Below are 17,046 nucleotides of genomic sequence, written 5' to 3'. Positions count from 1 at the left end.
TGGCCTCTTGAAAATTCGTTTTTCGGAATAAGCGTCAGGATTTTTCATTTGTATTTAAATTTTTCAAATGAAATGCGTGTCACAATAAACGGATGCAAATTAATTCTACCTCTTAGAACAAAAACAGCGTCTACGTTAGTCTTTAAAAATCTTATTTTGCAATCATTTCTCAATTTTTCAATTACTTATTATCCTAATAAGGTCATATAAGAAACGTACAATCTGTAAAATAGCTTGAAAACTTTATGTGAAGGTTCATAAATGAGACTATCGATTGCTGCTATTCATAGCCGACCTTGAATATTGCAGAATCGTGTGTGTGTGTGTGTGTGTGTGTGTGTGTGTGATGGGTATAGCACTTTGCATACTTGACAAATGTGTGATATCGGTGTTTTTAAAAGTTCTTCCAGTGTACGAAAAAAAAAAAGGGGGATTTTTTTAATAAGGCATTTTTTTACTGCAGGATTAACGACAACTTTAAATCAAGCCAATTATTATGAAGATAATTTTTCATTTGAACAGGACGATAGTCTAGTTTTGTGTACTAATATCCAAATTTATGACAGGAATTATGATATTAATTATATTAGAGGTTAGTAGATATTCCTATAATTTCGATACTTTATATAATTAATATATATATATTTTTAAATCAGTTCCTTTTGTTAGTAAATCGATAACAAAAATGTGACTGTTTTATGGCGGGATAAACTGGCAGCTTTTAACACCTAAATTTATCACCTAGGTGGCGTTAATGTCTATTGGAAAAGCCGCTGCGAAGTTAGAATATTATTAGACATCAGAAGAGAGTTTTAGCTCGGAGAGAGAATTAAGGATTTTTTTTTTTTTTTTTTTTAAATACATAGCACGAATTACTCAGCGGAAGTTACCTCAGCGCATGCGCACTAAATCTGGTTTAATGTGCATTTCAGAAACCAACAATGAAATACACTAACAAATAAATACATGAAAAGAACGATTAGATTGAAATGCCACTGACAACAATAATTGAAATTTGACGAAGTTTCTCACATTCAGATTTCTCTGGTGATTGAAGATGGAGATTTCATAGCGAAATAGACGGATAGATGATCGAAACGAGATCTTCCTGTGAGTATGAGATGTTTAGCTTAATTAACGAAAAACGGCAAAAGCAGTACTAATTAAGAAACAAGATTATTTAAAAACAATCACTTTACCAAAGTGACTGTTTTTTAAATCACTTTTATCATGGGCTGTTTTTTATATTTTGAATTTCCTGAGATTACAGCCGTTAATTCACCTCATTGAAATACCATACTCTTACCAATGAAGGTTTTATTTCACACACATACTTGTTGAAATTCATTTGCTGGTTTATTTATTTTTCTTTTTACAACAACCCAGTTAAGAAATCCTACACACAAGAAAGTCTTTGACCTCTCGTGTATTATCTACGCCTAAAGCCTACTGACCTATTATATTAAAATGGAAAATATTATGGATCCATCCGTATTTTATAGACAAATATAGAAAAGGTTTGAATTTTACCAGAGAGCTTATGAGTATCAAACATTTGGCATCTGAGTTGCCTTGGTCGCTGAATGAGAACCAACAGCTTTCGAAACCTTCTCTTCCTATATTTAGATATAAAATATGAATGGATCTATAATATCCTTCATTTTAATATATAATTTACACCAAATAAAAGCCTTTCGTCTGTATATTTTAGTACTCTCACTAATATTCATATACTTCGGACCATATTAATTAATAATAACTGAAATATAGCTTAATCAAACGACATTTCCCTTGCTATTTTGTAGTATAACGTTTACTGATTTACAGTAATTTTAATATCTACATCTTACCAAAAGTGTCATGCGACTGCTGGAAAGTCCTTTGAATCACCCCCCCCCCCGAGAAAGAGTTTACAATATTTCAGTTAAGAATGATAATCGGATATTCCTATTTGCAAAATCTGTGTACATGCAACAACTACACAGTATTAAGCATTCCCAAGTTTGACGGTTGACAACGTACTGAAGTCAGCTGGTGACAGTAAACCCCAAGATACGATCAGATAGGACTAAATACTAACGAACAGGAGCCGATAGTCCTTAGGGAGGCTCTTTATCTCGCCATCAGAACCTACAGAATCCGTGTTTAGAAATACAAGTAGTCATACGGTGTCCCATAAGTGTTTACCCCAATATGTAAGATAGTTAATGGAGTTTGATTTATTTTTTATTTTCTGGTGTGAATATTTATCATATATATATATATATATATATATATATATATATATATATATATATATATATATATTATACTGTTAATAATCAACTTTTGTGTCTTTCATATATTATATTATCGTTAACAGAAAAAAAAAAAAACTTTGTTTAACAAACAATAGTGCAAAATCAAGATAATTGCGACACTGAATGAAGTTATATTCGTTTTTTTTTTCTTCTTTTTTTCAGCCATTGGAAAGTGTATTATTTTAGCAGAAGCTGTTTGGCTAGTCTAAAAGAGGACCGGTTACGAACAAAAGTGAGTGAGCATCAAAGTAAGATACCGCTAGTGTCTTTCAGTGAGGTGCGTTTGCTTGCTGAGTAGGTGGTTGATTCTTGTTTGCTTTACATGGCATTTTATTTCGTTTTTTTTTTTTTTTTTTTTAATTTTTAAATTCGCCATTCAATCCTTATTTGACTTGAGAATTACCTCTGGGATTTAGGATGAATTACAGTCCTATTCATACAGGAATTCGAGCAATCAATGGATCCCGAAAAAAAAAAGATATTCAAATTCAAAAGTCTTTTTTTTTTTTTCTTTGGCAGATGGATTGAGTCCTTGACTCATTATCTGATTGAATAAAATGTGTGGATGGGGTGTTATTTAGCTATAAGCTCTAGTCATGGCGAGTTAACGGCAATAGCCGAACTTTGGCTACTGAATAAGTAAAGTCATCTCTAAAAATTAGGCGATCACCCGGACCACTCCCTACGTGTGGCCGAAAGACCGTCCAACTCAGCGTTGGTTTCACTCAGTGATATGCACCCCCCCCACTGAGCAGAACCGCTCATATTCCATTCCAGCATCCACCGACAGGGCCCCCTCACGGGCCGCGACGAAGAACACCCTCCCAAGAGAATCAAAATACTCTTTCAGGGCAACCTCCCCAGAAATCCAAGTCTCACCCTTCACCGGGAGCAAAACTCTACGTCCCAGAGTAACGCAATAGCCGAGCCTCAGTTAAAACTTCATTGGCTATCTGTTACCTTGGGTAAATCTCAAGTCATAGTCTCCTTACTCTTATAAGGACTGGCTTAAAAGGGCGAAGCAAGAATGCTTTTCATCTTCCCTGTTATCTGTAGAGAACAGTGTAGGGATAAGGTGTTATTGAGCTATTAAAGCTCTAATCATGGCAGGAGGGTAATAGCAATAGCCGAGCTTCAGTTAGAACTTCATTGGCTACAGCATTGCCATCCATTACCCTCCAAGGGTATTAATCACCGATGTTTAAGTAAAGGCGAACTCTAAAAATTCGGACGATCCCTAGACCACTCCATAGTGGCCAAAAGACCGTCCGCATCTCAGCGTTGGTTCCACTCAGTGACGGGGTCCCCCACCACCGAGCAGAACCGCTCATATTCCGAAGAAAAGCATTCACTGACAAAGCCCCTCAGCGGGCCGTGCCGGAGAACACTCTCCCCAGGGACCCAAATTGCTCCCTTAAAGCAAAATCCTTAAGAGAGCGAACTCAAACTCTCGAATCTCTGCGCCCAAAGGGGTAACAGCAACAGCCGAACCTCAGTTAAACTTCATTGGTACAGCATTGCATTGTTGCCATCCATTACCTCCAAGGGCATTAATGAATCAATCACCGACTATGTAAGTAAAGGTGAAATCTCAAAAATACGGACGATCTCTAGGCCACTCCACAGTGGGCGAAAGACCGTCCTAATCTCAGCGTTGGTTCCACTCAGTGACGGGCTCTCCGACCACCGAGCAGAACCGCTCAAATTCCGAAGAAAATAATTCATTCACCGACAAAGCCTCTCAGCGGGCTGTGCCGGAGAACACTTTCCCCGGAGACTCAAATTGCTCCCTTAAGGCATAAACCCTAAGAGAGCGAACTCAAAAACTCATCGCCCAAGGGGGTAACAGCAACAGCCGAACCTCAGTTAAACTTCATTGGTACAGCATTGCATCGATTTCTTACATTCCAAGTCACAGTCTCTGATAACTGATAACTGATGTGGCATGATGGATATCAGTCCCAAGGACTCCAATCCCTTTGTCTCTATGAAATAGTCTTGCATTAAAGATTAGCGAGCACTTGGCTCACCCTATTTAGAGCTGTATGGAGGAACCTGAACCGATAAGGAGAGCTGTTTTCGGGCGCTTATGTTTCCACCTGTCGTGTTCGTCATAGTTAGAAGATTCTCGAATGAGTTGATTTGGATGAACAGCTGCTTTGGCAAAATAAGCAGCAGCACTGTTATGGAGGAACGTGGGAATATCTGGAATATCGGCATCACGGTGCAAGAGAGCATTTCTGACAAACCACGGAGCGTTAAAAATCATACGGAGGCACTTGTTTTGAATAACTTGTAGCTTGTTGATGTTGGTGGGGGAAGTGTGACCCCAGGCTGGAGATCCGTAAGTTAACGATGGTCTGATAATTGTTTTATAGATCCGTAGTTTGTTTTCAGTGCTAACTTGACTTCTTCTATTGAGGAGAGAATAGAGTTGTACAATTGCAGAGTTTGCCCTTTTGCATGCATAAACTATGTGGGAGTTAAAGTTTAAACGGTTATCAAGCTGAATGCCTAGATATTTGGTAGTAGATCTCCATGGGATGGCTGTGTTAAAAAGTTTAACTTCTCCAGAGTGAGATGCTTGTCTTCTTGTGAAGAGAATGGCAGTGCTTTTATCGGCATTTACAGATATTCTCCATTTTCTGAACCAGTCCTCCAATTTTCTTGCTGCAGTTTGTAATCGCTGAGTAGCTATATTAGGCCTAAGAGATCTGCTAAGAATTGCCATATCATCCGCATAACTAGCTATAGTGGTTAGTGATGTGCTAGGAACATCAGAAACAAAGATGTTAAAAAGCAGCGGTGAGAGCAGCGAGCCTTGAGGGACACCAGCAGTGATTTTTTTCATTGAGGATCGAATTCCGCGCAACTTGACCTGGATTTTACGGTCCTGTAGAAAGGAGTTAATAATTTTGGTAAGGTAAAGAGGGATGTTGGCTGTAATTAATTTATAGATGAGACCTTTGTGCCACACCTTATCAAATGCTTTTGCAACATCTAAAAAGATAGCTCCTGTATGCTGTTTCCAGTTAAAGCCTGTAGTGATGAATTCAGTCAGTCTGTGAATTTGCTGTGTAGTGCTATGGCCGGTACGAAAACCAAATTGTTCTTTCGGAATTATGTTATTTTTATTCACCTCCTCATTAAGTCGGTTGAGAATGACTCTTTCTGCGATTTTTCCTAAGCATGATAAAAGACTGATAGGTCTATAGCTCTGTGTCATTTGAGGTGCCTTACCAGGCTTGAGAATAAGGAATATATCAGCTTGTTTCCATCTTGAGGGGAAATAATTTAATCTCAGAATTGCATTAATAATGGCTACTAGATGCATGACAGCTTTGTGTGGGAGGGCTTTAATTGTTTTGTTGGTAATTTCATCTGGACCAGGGGCTTTTTTGTTTTTAAGCTTCCTAATGATTGAATAGACCTCTTTAGGTGAGGCGGGACAGATATTATCACAGCTACAAGGTTTCCGAAGCGCAGAGCGTACACGACGGTGTATCCTCTCTATGAAGGTCAGATCAGCATGCGTATAATTAGGACGGCACTGAAGCTGGAGGGCATCAACGAAAGCTTCGGCTTTTTCATTATCTCTGTAAACAAGACCTCTTTCTCCGTGAATGGGCTGGATGTTAGAGCGATCTGTACGGAGAGCTTTAGTCAACTTCCACAGAGAATTATCTTCAGCTTTGAGAGAACAGAGTTTTCTTTCCCATTGCTGGTTTTTGTGATCTTTTAATGCGTAACGAACTTGGTTGGATGCTCTATTTAGTACTCGACGGTCTTGCGGAGATAGCGTGTTGTGATAGCGGCGTCTGAGTCTATTTTTGTTCCTGATCAGAACAAGGATTTCTTCAGGAAGTGAGTTGACTTGAGCTGGGGTGGAAATAGAACAAGCTGCGGATAAGCCAGCGCGTATTTTACATTCAAGATTGCTGACTGCCAGGTCAATTTCTTCACAGGTGGAGATAGTAGGTACTGAGTCTATGATAGTGTTCATTTTAGCCTTGAATTTTGCAAAATTAGTGTGAGATTGGTTGGGAATGAGCTCAGGCTCCCCCCCTAAACTTAAGAGTACTGGATTGTGATCTGAGCTGAGCTCGTCAACCACTTGAAGTTGAAATTGATGACAAATATTGTTAAAAATAGCAATATCCAAAACATCAGGTCTGCCGATCGCTCCATAATGTGTTGGCTCGATTGGGCCTGCAATAACAATATTTCTCTTCAAGGCAAAATTGTAGAGGATCATTCCGTTGTTGTTAAAACTCTTGCTGTTCCATAAAGGATGCTTAGAATTGAGATCTCCTGCTACAATTATTGCTTCATTTGTATCTAGTAGCTGAGAGAGATCAGAGGGGAGTAAAGGTTTGCCAGGGGGGTTGTATACAGAATAAATCTTTAAGCTGCCTGCATTGTTGGTATGAATTTCTATGCCTGTCTCCTCGAGGTTAGATGTATTAGTCTTCTTAATCTCATTATAGCGGATGTTTCTTCTTACAAAGATGGCAGTGCCTCCTCCTCTGGCATTGAGTCTGTCATTTCTAAGTAATGAATAATTTCTGAGTTTGGGATTATCGCAGGGACGTAGGTGAGTCTCGTTTATGAGGAGAATATCAATTTGTAAATGATCTGTAAGTTCCTGTAATTCCAAACTTTTGTTGTTGAGACCGTTTGCATTCCAGAATATTATCTGTATAGAATTTGATGTTGAAGCTGAATTAGTCATTAATCATGGAGAAGATGACTTGAGTATTCCTAAGGAATTTGTTGGTATCGGCCTGGCTTGGATTTGTTTTGCTGAAGGCCATTAGCATCTCCCCTAGTGAGGCAGCAAGAATTGCTGAGGAATTTTGACTGCTAGCTGCAGGGAGTGCCTCGGTGTTACGTGAGGAAACCACAGAAGCATAAGATTTATCTGGTGTAACTTTTCGTGCTTTGATTTCAGGCACATATCTCACAATATTTTTCTGCGTGGGCTGAATTAACTCCTGTCTAGGTTTTTGAAGGTTGGATGGATAGAGAGAACAGCCCTTGTAATTAGCAGGATGTGGGCCACTGCAGTTCGCACATTTAGCAGGTGTGGACTTTGGTTTGACGCAAGTGTGCGAGGGATGGTTGCCACCGCATTTCACACACTTGTAGTCTGCTCTGCATAACATTTGTGAATGCCCAAATTTTTGGCAGCGATGGCATTGACCAGCCGATGCCTTTCTTCTTAGTGGCTCGGTCTTGATGACCAAATTGCAGACTATTTTAAGATCATAAATTTCTCTCTGATCTTTACTGATCTCTACTAAGACCAGAGGCATGGGACGCTTGTCTGCTCGATACATTCGAGAAATCTTTATTGGCTCCAAGCCTTGTAATCTAAGGTCAGTAGCTATTTCTTCTGATGTTATGTTTTCTACCAATCCTCTGATCACTACCTTGAGGTTCTTTTCACTTTTGAGTTGGTAAGTATGGTATGGAAATTTATGATCATCCATAAGTCTGGTGAGCTGGCGGTAGTCCGTTGTTCCTTCAGGCTGTATACGGACTCCGTCATCTGTGTTTTTGGCTGATGAGAACTTGATGTTATTTTTCTTCATCGTCTCTGCAAGCAATGACCATTTCTCCTTAGATCGCAAGACTACTGGTGGGATCCTCTCTTTGGGCTGTGTCGGTATATTTGTCTCTGTTCTTGCGCTAGATTGTGCTGATGTGTCCATTTGAGGTACAAATTCAGGTTCTGCAGCAATAGACTCTTTCTTTCTCTTCTTTCTGCTGACTTCCTGATAATCATTGGAATCTATGTCAGTTGTTGTGACGTTGTCATGTGTATTGTGAGGAGAAATTTCGGAGGTTTGAGGGTCTTCTGTCTCGACCTCCATAACCTGATGAATTTCAACTCTTCCTGGCCATTTCGTGTGCAAAATGTTACCAATTTGCCGAAAAATAGCTAGAAGTTCTTTGAAAGAGAGATCCTCATATGGTGAATCCATAATTAAATCTAGACTTGAAGTGGGGGAAGGATCTGCCTTGTCCCTTCAACCACCAAGTGCTGCACAGGGCAGGGAACAGGAGAGGGCCTGAAAAATGTTTTTGAAGATGAAATAAAAGTCTTACCTGCTCTGATGATCGAGCACTCTGTTGACGCTGGATAATGCACTGACGAAAATTAAGTGACTGTTTATAACAGCAAGCTATTAACTACTATTACAATGAATAATCATAAAAAATCGCTAAAACATATCAATTAAATTCACAATTCATCATCAATAATACCCGATACGAAACACTAACACACTCGACTGATAATTCTAAAATCAGAATTCTCAACATCGACTACTCGAGACGCCATCCTGAAAAATATCAAATACCTCTATAAACATAAACATCAAATGCACAATCAAGTCATTACACCGACTCCCAAGTCACAGTCTCATTTCGCTTCAATCAACTATCTAAAAAGTTATATTAATAAATAAAAGGTGTATTGATAAATTCTCTTTAGATCATTTAAATATTATTACCAGCAAAAACTTTTGAATAATTTACATATTAAATATAACTTACTTTAAGATTCAATATATAAAATAGTTTTATATCTCAAATAAATTAATTCGTATCTTAATTGGTTACAATTTTATATCTTCGCTAATAAATTTGCTTTTCTTTGCCATCACAAAAAAAAATATATGATTGAGAGCAGAATGTGATTGATGTAAATAAAATAAGGTGTTTCACAGAATGTGAGGAATAAGAAATGGTTGCAAAGAAGGAAAAAAAAAATAAAGGAAAATAAGTAAATCATAAATTTAGTTGTAACTTAACTACACTTTGCGTTTAACAGGATATTATTTATAGTTATCATTTGGACCAGGAAAATGAAATAATAATTAGGGATGAGTACGATACAATAAGAAAGAGCCAAGGATTTTAAGCAGGAAGGAGAGTTCAGCTGGATAAGTTATCAAGGATCTGGGATTCGTATAAGGATTTGTTTCGATGAGAAAGTAATCGCCCTGGAAGAAAAGAGAAATTCTAGCTTTTTGGATGCTGAGGCAAGTACCGATGTGACATATTTATGCAAAGGAAAACTGAAAGTTGTCGTCACTTCAGGGAGAGAAATCTATTAATTTTTTGGAATTCTGTAATTCAATTATATTCGCTAGAATTGGAGAGATTTCTTTTGTGTGGTGAAAAAATTAAGCAGAATTGATTTCAGGAGTATTGAATTCGACTAAATTTGTTTCTCCATTGAAGAATGGGATTTAGGGATATCGATCTTGTTGTTCGTTTGGGTTTGCGGACAAAGCAACTACGGCTAATATTTTAGGTGTTAAATTACTTCTGTTCGTGAAGCCAGATTTTTACATGAAAAATTCAAATTTTTGGGATTAAAAAAAAAAAAAACCTTTCTAGACATTTTCGAAACTCAGACCAACGAATATCGAGGAGTTGGCTGTTGTGTTTATGGCAGCGTTAAACAAACGATTGTACTAACACGAACATCGTAAACGAAATTTCTAGTTAGTGGAAACAAGACTATTAATATTCTCAAGGGAGCGAGTTCTTTCAGGAACAATGTCGATACGTACTAAGTGATGGGCGAGGTATTTTGAGGAAGAAATGTAAGACATCCACCAGCACACAGTGGATCATCACAGAGAGAGAAAAAGAGAGAGAAGACTGCACATTCAGCCTTCTAAGGCACACCAGATGAAATATTTCGGATATGCAATGTTCAGAACACGGCATGGATTTCTTCGAACTTCATCGACGAATACGAATACGACTGGGGGGTAATCTTATTATAAAATTATTATTTTTATGATCATCCAACCTACCAAAAGTGGGAACGTCAAGCGCATTCCTGGGGGGGGGTACAGATTATAGTCTTGGGAATGTGCGAATTCAACATTCGCATTTATCAAGATTAAAATACACTTCCCAAGGAGGAAATAATTCATACCTTCAGGCCTCCAATTTTAATGTCTGTAATTGGAGGCCTGAATTTTCTCGAAATCTTAAAACCAGAGCGACAACTGAAGACTCCATTCTGATCAAAATCACTGAACTATCTTTTTCTCTTTATTTATTCATTTCTTCCTCGTAGTATGGATGATGCTATACATAATACAACCATTTCGTGCTGACTAGCTATAAAAACACTGACATACAAAATCAGGGCTGTACTTATGCACAGGCACACGAGACTCTAACTTAGAGGGGGGGAAGCGAAAAACAAGGACAAATTTAAGGGCTCTAAACAATGAGAGCCCCCCCCCCCCCAAGTGTACTCTAGCATCTCGCGGCCGTGGAAGAAGTATAAGTATTGCCCTGATACAAATTCAAAGATTACAGAACAATCTCTGATTTGGTTGAAGAATAATAACATTTAAATTAAAAGAATTCAAATTATATGTCATACCGGATTCACAACAAAAGTATAATCTCTTCAAGAATCTTCAAAACTTCAAATAATATTAAAGAATGGATAAGTAGCGATCAGTAGCTCGCGGACTTCAAAGATAATCTTTGAAATTGTGTTCTCTGACTCGGCGCAAGATGACAAATGAAGGGCATTGAAGTAAACTGTCACTCCAACGCTAACCGTTTTAAAGTGCGATGCCACTCCAGGAAGCCATGAAAACGGATTTGTTTGGTGGAGATGTCCCGCAACCGAATGTCGTCTTTATTTCCCCCTACTATCCCCCCAACTCAATGGGCAGTCGTGTTGTTAGACTCACGACGGTAAAAATGGCCGGACAAACACTTGAATGCAGGTTCATGAGGCGCGTGTAGCTAAATATATTCTCTTGATGGTGCGGGTGAACTGTGCTCTTTCACCTGTAGTTCAAGGTCAAGAAAGGTAGGACGCCCTTGGCTGAAAGTAGTCCCGCCTTCTACTGCAGGTCGGTGCTAAACGTTCGGGGGAATAAATCAGTGGTTAACACTCTAGGGGGAAATCCGAACCTCATGTCGTATTGAGTGCTACGAAACTCGGACCGCTTCCGATATTTTGTGTCACACACACGGGGCGGTTTTTTAAAAAAGCGTTCGCTTTGCTTCCACCCTGTTTGACCGGTAGTGGGTGGAAGAAAGAAGCCGGTCGCCACACAGTGAATGTGCCGCTATCGTGCCCCCAACCAAATCACCTGCCTCTAAAATCCCCCGTGTTTGTTCCCACTACACGCTGGGCCTCTTTATGGTGCGTGTTTGCCTTCGATTTCCATCCCACTCGTCTTGTCGGAGTGCTGCTTCGCCATCGTTGACTCATCCCCTTCCCCACCCATGGCTCTCTCTTCCTCCCCCCCCTCGCTTAGAAAAACGGAAAGAGAGCAAAGTCATTTGCGAAGCGGCGGGAGGACTTTGTAACGCTATAGCCGAACAACTGTGGCATGAAGTGGCACGAGTGAGATGGCGAACACCCCTTTTTGTTTTCTCAGCGAGGATCATCGTAATACCCGGATGCAGTTACTTTATGTACTATAGCAATGTATTCGCGAAAAACTAAGCAAATACCCGAGAGTAAGTAGGGTTGTACAAAGGGGACCGATGTGTTTGTTTACTTAGATCTCTATGGCCTCTTCATTCGCGCGATGTTCTCGAATAGGATGGCGAATTAAAACAAGAGAGTCAATCGGACGCCATACTACATTTCTCATAGAAAGCGTGGAACAACATACACAACTTTATGATGGTTTGTTATCCGAAGAAATAACTCGCAATCAAACAAATATACGTAATATAGTGAACAATTTATAAGTAAACATAATAAAAAGAAGCGTGTTGACGCTCAATAGACTGAAAACAATGAAGCGGAACCGCTTTTCTTTGATTGTAGAATTAACAATGGAAAAGAAAAGATTATATGGAAATCGCTGTGAACTGCATTCTGTTTTGATTTTAGCAAAAATTCATTATTTGCGACTAAATTGACTGTTGGCTTTACGTTAGCATTTTAATACATGCAAAATGTTAACGTTACACGCATTTTCACCCTCCTGGCATCATCTTTTAGTTAAGTACATGAATAAAATAAAATGGTGTTGGAAACTAATAAGACTTTTAATTTATTATTTATTTATTTTTTCCAATATTTGGACTTTTGTATGAAATAAATTTCTCTTTCGTTTCGTTTCTTAATGAAAAATAATTTAATCTTAAAAAAATACTTTATAAACGTAATTTTGCAATGCAATAATATTTCATGCATTATTTTTAATTATCTATAGATTTTGTAATTTTTCTGGTGCCGTAAATATTTTAAATAACTTTCAGAAAAAGTCCTCAAGTTGGAACTAATATAAATCCGAAACGGAAAATATTTCTTCAATACTTTCTAAGACTAACCATTATTAACAACTGAAAATGAATAGAATAACGTAATAAAAATACAAAACTTACCATCACAAGTATAAGAACACAATATTTCTGTCTATAAATGGACACCATACTTCAAAAGAATGATACGCACACAATTACATAATAATCCATTGGCAATTACCCACCCTGGTAAGTTCACTATTTTATTATTTATTTTTTTTTTTGGTAAGTAAATTCCCCAAAGTTTTACAAGGGATATAAAGACATCGATGTTAGATGCACTGCTACTACAGAAATGTCTTGGGAGCGGCACCTCAAAAATTCTGCAGATTCCTGAAGGCACAGTTTGTGGTATGCATTAAAAGGTTGTAAACTTTCAGGCCGAAGCACAAAACGGGACTTTTTTCGTACAAGGATCGGAGGTTTTCTGTCCGGAGGGGGAATAGTGAGTAAGGGGGAAGGGGGAAGGAGGATTGAAGGCTAAAGTCCGGGTTTGCCGTTCGACTGCCGCGTTTTCGTTTAGGTACTGCTTTGCCCCTTCACCGGTACTTCCTGCAAGTTTTAACGGGCGATTTTTCAGTTTGCGGGCAAAGAGGCGAAACTTCTCGGAAGTCAGGTGGGCGTAGGAGTGGAGAGAACGTAAGTTTGATACAGAAAGGGGCCCCCCTTCGCTCGTTTCAGCTGCCTAAAAGTACATAAAAAAGCATGGCAAAGTCTGCCGGACTTTTCCCCACTCGCTGAATCAGCTTCCAAAGTATATAGGCTGTTCGCAGTACACGTGGTTGGTGCAACGCTACCACAGTTAGATCGATGGTTCGTTCTTGTGTAGGTTATCATTGGTCCCCATTCTTATGTCCGGTGTCTTCGACACTGGCGTCAACTTCTCGGCTAGTACGCATGTGTGGCAGTTTGCCCAATCTAAATGGAGCCGAAAATGATTAGAACGAGGCAAGGCTTGTCATTTTCTCCGCTAAAATCGCGACTTCAGATATCAGACTGACAAATACTACGGCTTAGTCCTACGGAATTTAATTAATATTACTTAATCTCAATCGCCTGAAAACACTAAAGGCTTTTTTTTTTTTTTTTTTTTTTTTTTTGCGGTTCTTAATTCCTACAGGTTATTCTCATAAGTAAAAGCACTCTGGGTATCTTTTCCCGTTTTTTAAAACTTTTATTCGGTTTCAAATATCCAGTTCTTTCATAAAAGTATGTAAAAAGAAAGAATATTTTTAAGGACACGGAGAAAAATTATTTTAAATCACATTTTTTAGGTTTTAAGTTGGGAAAAAAAAGTTCTTTTAGAAGTGTCTGCTGAGTTATGCTCTTTAATTAAAAAAATATTATTTTTTATAGCGAATTTTTATAGCGAAGTCTTGAATTGAACATTCCATAGCGTTTATGCAGTTTGAACAACAACAACAACAACAACAACAACAACATAATAATAATTATTATTATTATTTCCAGCAGTTGCTAACATTCCATTCTTATACAAGTCATTTTAAGCGCTGAAATTCAATCTATTTTCTTAATAAAGTTAAGATATCTATGAATATATTGTGCTAGACAACATCTATAAAAATCACTTAAAATTTATAAAAATAACAAACTGTTTTCCCTGATTAATTACTAACGATATACTCTCATAAAGAGTTACTACATGCATTCCCAAACTCAACACATAACGCTTAGTAATATCATATAAAAATATATCCCTAACTTGTAATTAACACAGCGTGAGGCGCATGCTACTATTAGCACGTGCTTGATTGAAACGTAACAATGAACAATGGGAAACTGGAATATTAAGTGCGTTTTTACCAAATGCGCATGCTCCTATTAGATTCATTTTATTTGCCTTAACACAAGTTATTATTGAGTCTAATATTAAAGGCTGAGGCTATTATTAGATAAGGTTATTTTTTTCTAATAACTTTATTAAATAAGATTGCGATTATTATTTGATTTGAAATTTAGAATCATTGTGACCCCAACCTTTCATATTCCGTTGTCTACTTAAATATGACTATTGAAATAATTCCAATAATGGTTTTCAACAATGGTGTAAATGTACATTGTTAAACAGTTGACTGTTTATTGTCTGTTAAACATAAAGGAGCATGCGTAAAACAGACATTGTGACGTCAGTGAACTATATGAAACTGTACAGATGCATTGTATTGAGAGAATCTGATATTTTACTAAGCGAATACAAAAAAAAAAAAAAAATGATTCGAACTCATAGCCTATTGGTTGCTGAGTGGAGATCGTCAACCCTTCTTCGGTTCAATTTATTGTCTTTTATAAATGAATCTTTAAACGATATGAATGAGTCGTTAGGATGATCCAATACACATCAAAATCACGTGACTTGAATATATCAGTTGTTTTACGCCACAAAATTTTACGCTTTTTTTAGCTTGAAAAATCGGAGAATTTGCCCTTTAGGCATGTGAGACCTCACACCGCGCTAACAGAAGAAAACATCGGTAGTCATAGCGCACAATAGCAAGAACTTCTAAGCAGTTTCCTGATCGTTTTTAATCGGAATAGGTAGAAATTGTCTTTCAAGTAGGAAGACAAAATTATGTGCGAAAATGTAGGTGTTTCTAAATTGTAGTTAATAATCCCGAGGATTTCGCATTGGCTTTAAAAGGGAAAACTACTTTAAAATGTTTTCAGGGGAAATGGTACGAATAAAAACTGAGAAATTACAAGGTTTTTTAAAATTTAATTTCGTTAAATTTCGTTAATTGGTTGGTTATTTGAATCAAATTAACTCAATCAATTATATAGTAGGTTTTTTCCTTCTGAAAACTTAGTGTTCTAACTCAAAAAAAAAAAAAAACCTTCGCAAAATTGACTCTAGAACTTACACTCTTTCAGACAATAATAATACTAGTTAGGGTTTAGGAACACGAGATGGCCGCTGTTGTTCTTGCCATACGCTTGTCATCCGTAAATCTACAAATTGTCGATAGTGGTAAACTTAATTGTCGATAGCCGCTTAAAAAGCACCCGCTTATTCCCTGTGAAGAATAAAATGTGTTGTATTGAGTTCTATTTATTTAATTCAATACATTTTTATTTTATGTTTATTTATTGTTTCCAGTTGCATTATGGTTCTATTGCATGATAAGTTTATAAGCTTTTGTGGATCGGATTCACAGTAGAATTATTTCTTGATTAAAAAAAAAAAAGAATGTCTTTGTAGATTTCGGATCATTTCAGTGTGGTCATCATCAGGCGATATAATCAGGAATAACCTCATAACGAAAATTAAACAAACCGGACACAATACAGTAAAAACAAAAGAATTTTGTATACCGTTTTACCTACTCATATATTGCTTTTACAGGAACGATCTTGAAAATTATAAACCGAGTTATTATTTAGTTGAATTGAGGATGGTAAGTAGTGCTGAAGTAATCTTTTGAATCCACCTAATACATCATTAGGATGCCGATAAATTTTACATTTCGCTCTTAGCTGTATTTATAGTCTCAGTAAGTTATACGCAGAAACTTGACATCCAACATTACGATAATTCAGGACAATTTCAATATATATGAAGGTCTAAATAAAGCTATTTCCAAGAATGAGAGAAATTGTTCACCTGTATCTTTTTTTTGGGGGGGGGGGATAGAGATGATAAATCGATTGGCATGACAAGTCCTAAAGAATTTTTTTTAGTGCTAATTAGTTTGTCTTCATTTCACTTCTGACATATCCTTGATATCCATTGTTATCAAGCGTAATGTCCATTTCCATTCAACTGCGTAGATTTCTTTGTTTGATTAGCTGTATATAAGAGCGCATGCGTGAACTAACACCCACTATTCTAACATTCGTATGTTGTAGTAGAAAGAGTAAAAAAAAAAAAAAACCCTTTTACATTAAAAAAAAAAAGAAATTAAGGCAATAATTACCTAATTTTAAACTCCACTTTTGAACCTTTAACAAGAAACTACAAGTCCGGTAATTTTTATGCATTCATTACTATTTGGGGGGGGGGGGACTTTTTCTTACACATCTCAACAATTTAAAAAGATGCGTTTCGATGGTCATTCTTTTGTGCGTGGTTTTACGGAAAAGTTGTACGGTATTTATGATCATCGCAATATTCCACTTTGGCACTAATCCAAGTGCTGAATGCATTCACTTGCATGGATTGAAGTCTACTGTCCACAAATAATGCTCTTCTTGATATTTAAAACCATTTCTCCTGATAGAGAAGATTTTTTAGCTTATTACTAAGACAATTACCAATGAAATCATCCATATAAATCGAAGACTCATCTACGTTAGTTCAATGTCTTTTCGTTGCCTGTAACATAACTGTTTTTTTTTTTTTTTCTTATCTTATCCGGCTACTCTTCTAATGTTTCTAGAAAGCCATATAAATGCATACCAAGATATTATTTAA

At 37.2% G+C, this 17,046-nt stretch overlaps 1 protein-coding gene across 3 annotated transcripts in view; it reads right to left on the bottom strand.

Annotated features, from left to right (window-relative positions):
* nolo (ADAMTS-like no long nerve cord) overlaps positions 1–13,283 on the bottom strand; it is a 180,795-nt gene extending 167,512 nt beyond the window's left edge. For all 3 annotated transcript variants that reach the window (XM_090394335.1, XM_090394334.1, XM_090394337.1), the window contains exon 1: positions 12,699–13,283. In XM_090394335.1, coding sequence (XP_090250461.1) covers positions 12,699–12,746 — 48 coding nt within the window. In that variant the 5' untranslated portion in view covers positions 12,747–13,283. The remainder of the gene's footprint in view (positions 1–12,698) is intronic.
* Between the last annotated feature and the right edge of the window lie 3,763 nt (positions 13,284–17,046).

This window comes from Typopeltis vanoorti, chromosome 6 (genome assembly GCF_054136105.1).
Source record: "Typopeltis vanoorti isolate ZY-2024b chromosome 6, IOZ_Tvanoo_1.0, whole genome shotgun sequence".
NCBI lineage: Eukaryota > Metazoa > Arthropoda > Arachnida > Uropygi > Thelyphonidae > Typopeltis > Typopeltis vanoorti.
This window is presented reverse-complemented; position numbering and strand designations above follow the sequence as displayed.